At 42.5% G+C, this 10,667-nt stretch overlaps 1 protein-coding gene across 6 annotated transcripts in view; it reads right to left on the bottom strand.

The window, feature by feature from the left end:
- Positions 1–663: 663 nt before the first annotated feature.
- Positions 664–10,667, bottom strand: part of FSTL4 (follistatin like 4) — a 671,384-nt gene continuing 661,380 nt past the window's right edge. For all 6 annotated transcript variants that reach the window (XM_074960459.1, XM_074960458.1, XM_074960457.1 and 3 more), the window contains one exon: positions 664–5,603. In XM_074960459.1, the coding sequence (XP_074816560.1) occupies positions 4,901–5,603 (703 nt within the window). In that variant the 3' untranslated portion in view covers positions 664–4,900. The remainder of the gene's footprint in view (positions 5,604–10,667) is intronic.

Raw genomic sequence — 10,667 nt, 5'->3', positions numbered from 1 at the left:
GCCTCTTCTTCCCTAATCCCTTATCTCTCTCTATTTTTTTAAACAAAACCTTGATGTTAAAAAATGTTGTTGCAAACAGTCAACGCCTCCACTGGCCTTCCCTTTCCCTGTGGTTTTGTTACAGTCCATCGCACAGGAAATAATGTTTAGTTGCAGCATTGGGTTATTTAAGCCAACATTTTTCTTTGCTTATGCTCAAATAAATTGGTTAGTCTCTAAGGTGCCACAAGTCCTCCTTTTCATTTTTCTTTTTAGGCATTTATATCATGCTCGCTACTGTAATAGCTGAGCACCATATAATTGCTTAAAGAAAGGCACAGGTTCTTCTTTCCCCGGCCGCAGAGATTTTTTAATGGTTTTGTTTTTGTCCGGTCATGGTTCAGAATGCTAACAGCAGCAGCAAAAACGTCCCTGTACCAAGGGGACTGGGCTAGGCAATGAAGCTACTGGATGGCATGATAATTGTGGCTGACTCAGACAGGTATGATGCAGAGGTCGTTGTGTATGTGTGTGCATCCCAGAATAAGTAGTTTGAGCAGCAGCATCAGGCTATAGCGACGTAGGAGCGGGATGATGCTATTCACAGAGGACAGCCCCTGGCATTATCTATCTCGGAGGCTTCTAGAAGTACAGCAAGACACGGGTTGAGGGGAGGAAGGGACGGGGTAGGCTGCGTGGTGTTTGGGGTGGGGAGGGGGGAAGACAGGTTGGTAGTTAGGATGAAGAATAAACTCTTAGGAAGTGGCAGCATTGGCAGAGGGGGTGACTTTAAAATTGATCTCTGGCCTGTTTTCTATAGCTTAAAGTGCTTTGCTGCTTCTGAAAGAGAGACAGTGTCCCTTTTGCAAAACAGCGAGTCAGGAAATGCAGTAGCTTTCAGATCAGAAATAGGGTGGGATTAGTAATCCCATCTGGAAATCAGCCACTACCTACTTTCCTTTATCAGACGTTGTGTAAAAGCAAGGCAAGTGGAATTTGGCCCTAACTTTTCACAACATAAGAGGCAAACTATGGGGGTATAAAGTGGCATGTTCTTAGATACACAGTCCATTTAGGCCAACTTCTGACTGGCTCTGGCTGCTCTCATGTTGACATGAGAAGTCAATAAAAGTCACACACGGAATTTGGCTGTGTGGAAACCTGCTAATCAGGAAGACTTGTCCAGTCCAGTGGAGAGAATGCTAAATGAACAGAAAGCAACTGTACTCAGATAAACATATGGATATTTTTCTCATTTAAAATCCTGACAGGTATGAGACAGAGGGACATCATGGAAGAGACAGAACATTTATTTACTCCATCAAGCTGCACCCTTATTGACTAACCATGTTCCCATATAGATGTCACCCTGTACCTCTGCCCAACCTCCATCTTGTTAATGCCTTGTAAGATCATGTCTGATATTAGCATGTGAGCTCATTAGGGAACACAAATCATGGTCTTTTTACCTGGGAGACGCCCAGCAGACTTTTGAGCACTGTAAGAAATAATAATCATGATATAAAGAAGATGGAGAGTTCCAGTGTAGATTTACTGCTCAGTGACCCAAACTGCCAGGTCAAGATTTTCCAACACCCCCATTTCTATTCAAACAAAATTTCTGACTCGGTTTAGTGAAAAGACATGAAAGTCTCCTGCCGCCACATTTTCACGGTTACCCATAACAAATTGCAAGTGTGCACCCATCCTAAGTTTGAGGAATGTCCAAGGATATTTAGTTGATTTATGCGGTGCAGAGGTTAAAAAAATCTTAGTAATAACAGGTGATTCACAGTTTCTGGTTCTAAATCTTAGTACTCCTCCTCTTTCTTTAGCTTGTACTGTTTCAAAACCAGCTATATGCCCAAGTCTTGGACTGAATAGCTAGCACTGCTAAATAAGAGGCCTTCCATATTTAGAAAATGAAAAAGAAAGGGGAAAAATTACTGATTAGAACAGCTATGTTATTTCTTTTGTATTACCATTTAATCTAAGCAGTGAATGATCAGGGACTAGATTCTTACTGAAATCAGTGACTATTGTCTGTGATCCTAGTGTCCATCAAATAGACGCCTAAGAGATACATCAGCATATTCAAGTAACTAATTATTTGCTAATCCAATTTAAATTCATTTCAATTAATCATTGTGATTAGTAATTCATTAGCCAGGAAAAATGTGAAGTGGTGAAGCAATTGCTACTTACATACCAAAGAAATGAAAAAGAAACTGGAATCAAGGAGATTTAATATGCTTGCAATCAAAGGCAAACACAAGTTAAACCTTTTTGGTACAGAGAAAAGGGTGAGCGTTGTGGCATAAGAAAAAAAATCCAGAATAACAAATGTGCAGCACTTTAACGTTAGATTGACCATGATTGGAACGGTTCACAAGTAGCGTGGACAATCTAAATTGTACTTCATTGCCTAAGTATGCTAGAACCATTAGGATAATTTAGAAAGCACGTCACCAGAACTTGGGCTGCGGAAGGAAAAATGGGAGCATCTTTGGAAGGTTAAAGTGGGAGTTGGAGTGACTTCTAGTCCAATATTTTGAGACAAACAGAAAGATGTGAGGGCTATTATACATCCTTCACAGCCTATTTACACCAGTTGTAAGAATATTTACCTGAACAGATATTTACATTTTTTAAAATATTCTTAAAAAAGTAATATTTGCTTGATCTATGACACAATGAACTTCTCTACAAGGAAACTTACAATAGGCATAATAAAATATTCAAGAAGGCATAAAAGATAACACTAGCGCAGTGGTCTGGCCTAATAAAACACGTTTAGGATGACTGCAATGTATGGATACAGCTTTGTTCTAGAAAGGAGTTGTGCATATTTAAAAGTACTTACAAAGTTGATCTCCTCCTTTCCTTACAGGTGTATGTTTCCTCACTAGATGAGTAGAGAATCATGAGCAATATGCATTTCTAAATGAAGGTATGTCCATGTTTTAATGATGGGATAATGTCGTCTAACCTTTATGGCTCATAAGAGAAAATATGTAGGTTTCATCCTATCGATGCTAAAGGGCAATTTAAAGGATTTCATATCTAATGAATTCATAGGATTCATTGCCTTTTTTTGTCTGTCCAAACAGATTTATACTAATCAGAGAACTAATATGGTTATAACTTACTTGATGTCTATAGCCAGCCTATAAAATGCAATTCTTTCGGTAAAAGCTAATGCTTAAAGGAATGTTATCAGTGTTACTCTGTGTCCTTTCAATTTAAAATCCCTTTTTTATGAGGAGGGTGACAAACATCTATGTTAGAAAATAGTTACTGCACCTTTAAGTATCACCGTATATATTCAACAACTGCTTTCGTATAAACTCTGGGCAGTCAAGGTCATGCTAGAGCACAGTTATACTTTCATGTAATTCAAAAGGCCAGGTGCAATGATGTAACAGATGCTGTCCCTGGAAAAGGGAGTTTGCACTAACATCAAGATTACATTTTCAAAGCAGTTTGTGGGATTTAGCTGCTCATTTCTTACTGTTTTTAATAGTACTTGTCTGGCTTGCACCACTTTGGAAAGTTACCCATAACTACTCTTGTCCTAATTAGTTCATGATGATGAACACTGACAGCTATGAAACAGAACTGGAGAAAAGCTTTCTATGTCTATAAAAGGGCAAATGGAACTTAACTTTCTCACTGCCAGCTGTTGTATTCTGGGGTAATTTATTTGATTTTTACATGAATCTAATTTCTCATAACTAAATGGTAATTGAAGATAAAAAAGTGTAATATAAATGGGAGGAAAACGGCAACACAAAAATAATCTTTTCCAGAATCTTTGAAGAGACACATGTAAATTAAGACTAAAATTATAATGGGTGAATGGGTTGCTAAAAATATGTTACTGAAACTGGTGGAGATGGAGTTGGCTATGTAGCCATTGTTTTATGAAGAACTAAGTCGCTTCAGTGTTGGTAAATTGCTAATGAGGGAAATGAATAATTTCTAGAAATGTTTCTGCCTACATTGAGTACAAGCTTGGCTATTATGCTATCTGGCAGGCAGGAAATGATTTTTCACACTATGTCCTATCTGACTTGAGTCACATGGTGCTGAAGGAAGAGTGCTTTATCTCCTGATACGATAGATTCTGCATATCTGACTACCAGTGTTTTGTGGCTTTCAAATTCACCTTCTCATCCCCAATTTTTCCACTAAGAATTTTCTCGAATACAATCAGACGATGTTCTTTATACACCCTGCATTCCAATAGCAAAAGAGAGAAAAGAAAAAAAAAGAGAGTTGACCGTAGATACTTCTGTCATGTTTGGTACTGAAATTATATCAAAGAATTCTTCTCACACCATCCCTCAAAGGAAACTGATCATTTTCCATTAAATTTATCACCTAGATGTCTGCATTTTGAAAACTGCTTTCTGTGATTTATTTTCCTTATTACAAAGGTCAGTTTTAAATGTGTTTTTACTGCTTACATGTTCAGGCAATGTTAAGGGTAGTATAATCAGGGCCCTACAGTCAGAAGTACAGTTGATTTGAAGTTAGACTGACTGAAAGAAAACTGATGACTTCAACATAATGGAGAGACTCATCAGTACTGAAACTCAGAAGCTGTTTTGTTCTACAGAATCATCAAGTTATGCATCTTATTCAATACCTTGGTAGAGAAATTATTCTCTTTCCAGGTATACATTCTTTTCATTAGCCAAGCCGTAAATCATACTTCCAAAAAATATCCCAACACAACCCAATTTCTATTAGCAGATCATACCTTATACTATAAAACTTGCAAGTAGACCAGTGTTGCACCATGAAGCTTATACAGGTTTTTTTCCCCAGTGAAAAAATATACAATGCGACTGCCTATTTGTTGCAGTGTAAGGTCCAATCAGTACTTGTCTGCTGCAGGCTCTAGTTTTGTGCCCTTTCATACTTCTCCAACCCAGACCACCGTGTTACCCCTCCTGATACCTGAAACCTCACAGTGTAATGTGTTTTGTCTCCCATTAATAACAAACAGTGAATTCTTAGCTGGTGTAATAAGATACTGTCCAAATAATCCACTGTCTTTCATAATTCTGGTGTAGCTGCTCCAGGGCCAGTCTTTGGACATGATAGGGTCCTTTAAATTCTTCAGTACATTCATTTTCCCCGTTGACAGCTCTACAAAAAGCACATCTGTTTGCAAATGTGACGTAGCATATATATAGTACTGATTGCCTTCAGTGAAAGAGGGTTGAAATGTCAGATCAGATACGTGTACATTTGTTTGTAAGTCATAAATCAACTTGATTTCCCCTTGGATGGTTATTGCCTGGACTTTAATCCTGCCACTGTCTTCAGCTGCACTGACCAAATAGCGTCCATCAGGGGAAATATAGGGCGTACCCGATATGTCACTGTTAGGGCCAATCACAGAATCTGTAACACTGTCAATAATGAGCTGGGGAGAGGCTATTACTGATGTATTTTTTTTACACTGGACAAAAAAGTAGCCGCCCAAGTGGGTATAGGCCATGCTCTGTGGTTTGCAGCTATAGTTTCTGAAGCGGATAGTCTTGATGTGGGTCACAGTTTCCAGGTCAATTTTGTGAACTGCAGATTTCGATTTGTTAAAGATGAAACCGAACCTGAAATATAAAACATGACACTGCCATCATCTCTGGAGCTGTGGCAACATGCTTGAGAGAACACTGAAACCAGCAGAAGTGGCAGACTCCATGCTGTTGTTTTCTATTGTGTGTAATAATGTTCGCTTTTCTCTATGAAACCGCTAACATTTTAATTCTTCTGCTATGTGCTAAAAAAACCCCCTACATTTTTGGTTAACATGTCATTACGAATGAGGGACATGACCCCACGAGCCGTTATACATGCAAGAATTCCTGGCTCGCACGAACAGTCCCATCAACCATGGGAGCAGTGTGCAGGATTGGGCACTTTATGTGTTATGCTGGAGTTACTTGCGTGAGTGAAAATTAATTTTACATGGAATATCTTTTTATCCATTCAATACAGAAAGAAGGAAATTAAGTGAGATGTTTGTCTGGTCTTTGAAAGATTAAGATTGCTTTATGAAACATGACAAGAGACTTGTTTTCACACAGTTAAAATATATATTTTGCTTCAATCAGTGGGTTTATTTCTTTAATCTTAAACAGAATGTCAATGAGACACTCAGCAGTGATTTCACTGCTGAAGAATTAGCCAATGTACCGTATGATCCCTTGAAAATCACTGAGCTTAGCCTTGCGTTTTCCCATTATGCTCGGATTCTTTAGAAACGTCACTTAAAATAGCTGCAGTAAAGATTCACATGGCATTAGGTGTGGAGGAAATAGGAGATGACACCAGTGTTTCTCCTGAATGAGCGCACTTGGACTATTAAAAAAAAAAAGCCTTTCTTTACAGCATTTCTTTCAAGACTCTCTTAATACTTGGCCAAGTGCCTGAATAAGAGAAAACCCAGGCTTTTATCATAAACTTTAATTTGAAAAAGTGGGTTAGAATGTGTGTTATGTGCACACAGCTGCTGAAGAGGTGCTATGCCTGTGTGAAATTTGTGCTCTGAAATCTCAGTGAAAAAACTTGCTCTTCATATTCTTTTAATGGACAGCCATCGAGTCTGTAGGGCATCCTGGGAACTAGCGCCCCCCCCCCCAAAAGAGAGAGGTGACTCACCCTGTGCAGTAACTGTAGTTCTTCAAAGATGTGCTCCTCATAGGGGCTCCACTTCTGGTGCATGTGCGCCCCATGTGCCTTTGATTGGAAATTTTCATTAGCAATGTCCGTTCAGCCCACACGTGAGGATATCAGCAGCATGTGTGATATCCTCACACATGCTGTTGATAGCCTCTCGGCTTGCACTGAGGCTATATCAGGTTGCATGGGCACATTGCCGCTCAGTTCCATTTTCACCACTGAGCCACAGAAGGAAACTCCAAAGCACGGGGAAGGAAGGTGGGTAACGGAGCAGTATTCCCATAACAAGGCGGGAACTTTGGAATCGATTCCAGCACAGAGGAAAAAAGTGCATTGCCAGCTGTTGCATCAGAACTAGAGGCACTGAGAAAGGCATATGTACCGAAAACCTTAGTGCAGCTCTCGGATACTGGACATTTTTAAGTACAGCCATAGATGTATGTAGATTGTGACCTCGTCAAGCAAACGGCGAGAACCCTTCAGTAGTGGTATGGCACACTCTTAAGGCATCCAAATGAACCTTGAGAGAAATAAGTAATAGTCCTGTTTCCTTTAGCTGCAGCACATATTCCAGAACAACTGGATGTAAGGCAAATTTGGGGGTAGTATTTTGGACTTCACAACAGACACTAAATGTTCTCCATTTTTGAAGGTAAGTATTTCTGGATCTTTCCTATTTTTAAAATAATATCTGTTGTAACTCTGACGGACAGACCGACTAACCCCGCAAATCATTGAGGAGACACACCTTGAGGTGGAGAATGCTCACATTGGGAATGCAGCATTCCACTGGCATCCTGGGATAGGAGCTGAAGAGGGATTGGAAGATTTATCTGTGGACAAAGAGCTAGGGGAAACCACACCTACCTTGACTATGTTGGGGCTATTAGGATAACTCTGTTCTTGTCCTGTCTGATTTTGTTCACCGCTTTGAGAATCAGAGGCATTGGGGAACCACATAAAACAGCTTCTTCATCCAAGTGAGGAGGAAGGCCCCCCCAAGGAATTACGACCTAACTGAACAGAATAGATGGCATTTTTTGTTCGTAGTGGTAGTGAAGAGATCAACATCTGAAAATCCCCAAGTCTGAACTACACCAGCAATAACTTGGGAATCCAACTCCCATTTGTTGTCTTGGGAACAAACACCTGCTAAGAGTGTTGACTGTGATATTTTGCCTGCCTGGGAGATAGGTTGCTGAAATTCTTATGCAATGTTTTGTGCTCCAGTTCCATAACCTTAATGCTTTGGTGCAGAGGGAAGGAGATCTCACTTCTCCCTGCCAATTGATAATAGAATATGCAGGCAGCATTGTCTGTCATGACTTTGGTAGACCTGTCTGAGGAGAGGCAGAAAATGAAGGGAGACATTTCTGACTGCTCTGACTCTTAACAGGTTGATATGGAGGGTGGTTTCTTGGGGTGACCATCTGGGTGTGGTCTCAGAGTGAACATGTATTGTTAGAGCATTGAGGTGCGCCTCCCCATTCTGACAGATGCATCTGTGGTTATGGTTAATGTTGGTGTCAGTTGGAGTAAGGGGACCCCCACCCCTACATTGCGATGAACCTTCCACCAGTCCGGGTGGCAGTTAACCTGTTGAGGAACTGACACCTGTTTGGCAAGAAAGCTGATCTGAGCCACCCCTGGAAACAGCAAAGGCATAATCTTGCACGTTCAGTCACAAAAATGCAAGCTGCTATGCGACCTAGAACTTTGTAGGGTTGCCAACCCTCCCGGTTTGGCTGGGCGTCTCCTGGAATCGATCTCGATTGCCCAGAGGCTACTGAAGCCAATCCGGGAGATTTTAGGCTGCTAAAAGTCGGCGACACACCGGGGCTAAGGCAGGCTCCCTACTTGCCCTGGCTCCATGCTGCTCGCAGAAGTGGCCAGCATGTCCCTGTGGCCCCTAGGCAGACTGGGGAATGGCGGCCAATACGAGCTGCGGGGGCGTTGCCTGTTGGCGGGGTCAGCACACAGAGCTGCCTGGCCGCCCCCTGAGCCTAGGAGCTGCTGCCGGACATGCCGCCACTTCCAAAAGTCACCTCAGGTAGGCGCTGCCAGGCCAGAGCCTGCACTCCTCACTTCCTTCTGCACTCCCGCCCCCTCCTGCACCCAGACTCCCTCCCAGAGCCTGCACTCCCTCCTGCACCCCAACCCCTTGCCCCAGCCCTGAACCTCCTCACAATCCCAAACTCCCTCCCGGAGCCTGCCCCCCCTCCCCCAGCACAGAGCCTCTTCCCACGTCCAGAGTCTGCACCCCCTCCTGCACCCCAACCGCTTGCCCTGAGCCTCCTCACGATCCCAAACTCCCTCCCGGAGCCTGCACCCCAACCCCCAGCACGGAGTCCCTTCCCACATCCAAATTCCCTCCCAGAGTCTGCACCCCAACCCCCAGCACGGAGTCCCTTCCCACATCCAAATTCCCTCCCAGAGTCTGCACCCCATCCTGCACCCTCAGCCCGGAGCCCCGACCCACACTCCCTCCCACACCCCAACCCCCTGCCCCAGCCTGGTGAAAGTGAGTGAGGGTGAGGGAGAGGGAGTGATGGAGGAAGGGGGGCAAGACAAGGGTGTTTGGGTTTGTGCAATTAGACAGTTGGCAACGATACCTAGAAGTTGAAGACCATTTCTGACTGAAGCCTGGGGGCTCCCTTGAATAATTCTGACAGAGTATGATAGTGTCATGATGTCCATGGGAAGGAAGGCCCTGGATGCAAAGGGGCGCTAGAGTTTCCTCGGGACTGATGGCGAGGAGGGGGAGGTCTCCCGACCTGTCTCCAAAGTGAGGCAAAAGGAACACTCCATCATTAACAGTCACAGCTTGATTTCCTGGTTCTTCCATGGCTTGGATTTGAGGGCTAAACAAGACGTTACACTTATGTGGCTCTCCCAGGCAACAAACATGTAAAGTGTCCATTGCTGACTGGGATAGCCTCTTTATACACAAGGCAACATTTAAACCCCTGTGAACCAGGCATGCCCTATGTAGGGAAGCTTTCCACAGAGGGAATAACACAATCTTTCAATAGCCAGTATCTAACTATTACTACTTACTAACAAACTACGCAAAAAGAACTCAGTGAGCAGCCGAGACAAGCACGATGCGGACACACTAAGCTCTGTCTCAGCCCAACACAGGAACTGAGGGCAGTTTGCTTGCGCAGCCTGATATAGCCTCAGTGTGGGACACGTGGGTATCAGAAGCACCTGCATGGGCCAAATGGACACTGCTAATTAAAATCTCCGATCAAAGGTGTGTGGGGCACATGCACATCTGACGTGGAGCATCCATAGGGGCACTACTTGAAGAAGGTCTAGATATTTATCTGAATTAACAGACAGTTGAAAGTGTCAAATTACTGTTTGTTTCAGCAAGCAGAACTATTTACATTGGGTCAAAACCTGCACATAGTCACACCAATGTCGCTAATAGTGTGGCAGTCATCAGTAGAACCCCAATCCAGCAACTCACTTAAAGTTAAGCATGTGCTTAAGTACTTTGTTGGATTGGGGTCTAAAAAGCAGAATATGGCACACAACTGAGCTATACTGGCTCCATACAGTGATTAGTAGTTTTGCTATAACATGGTAGCAATAGAATCAATGACTATGTACTTACCATTGATTTCAACAGTTAACATGTAGTTGTCACATTAATGCCAGGAAATAATGCATATTATTTTGAGTTAAGTGTGTTAGCTAAATTGTAATTCCCTTGGAAATTATTGTAATCACAATACCTGGTACTCATTTTTTTAAAAATGCATGCACCATTTGTGCAGTTGCTGTTACTGCACACACATCTCATATTTCAGCATGCAAATGGTCAGTTATGTGTTCAACAGCCAAACTTTAGATGAGAATAAATTTTTTACCACTCAGCTCAATAAATCATAGGATATGTCTACCGAGTCCTTAGGGGCTTGTACTGGGATGGCTAGCCCATGCTGAAGCCTGTGCTGTCATGTGTTTGCTAGCTACTGTTGCAA

Source organism: Natator depressus, chromosome 8 (assembly GCF_965152275.1).
Source record: "Natator depressus isolate rNatDep1 chromosome 8, rNatDep2.hap1, whole genome shotgun sequence".
NCBI classification, from domain to species: Eukaryota; Metazoa; Chordata; order Testudines; family Cheloniidae; genus Natator; species Natator depressus.
Note: the sequence above shows the minus strand (reverse complement) of the source record. Positions and strands in the feature narration are given on the sequence as shown.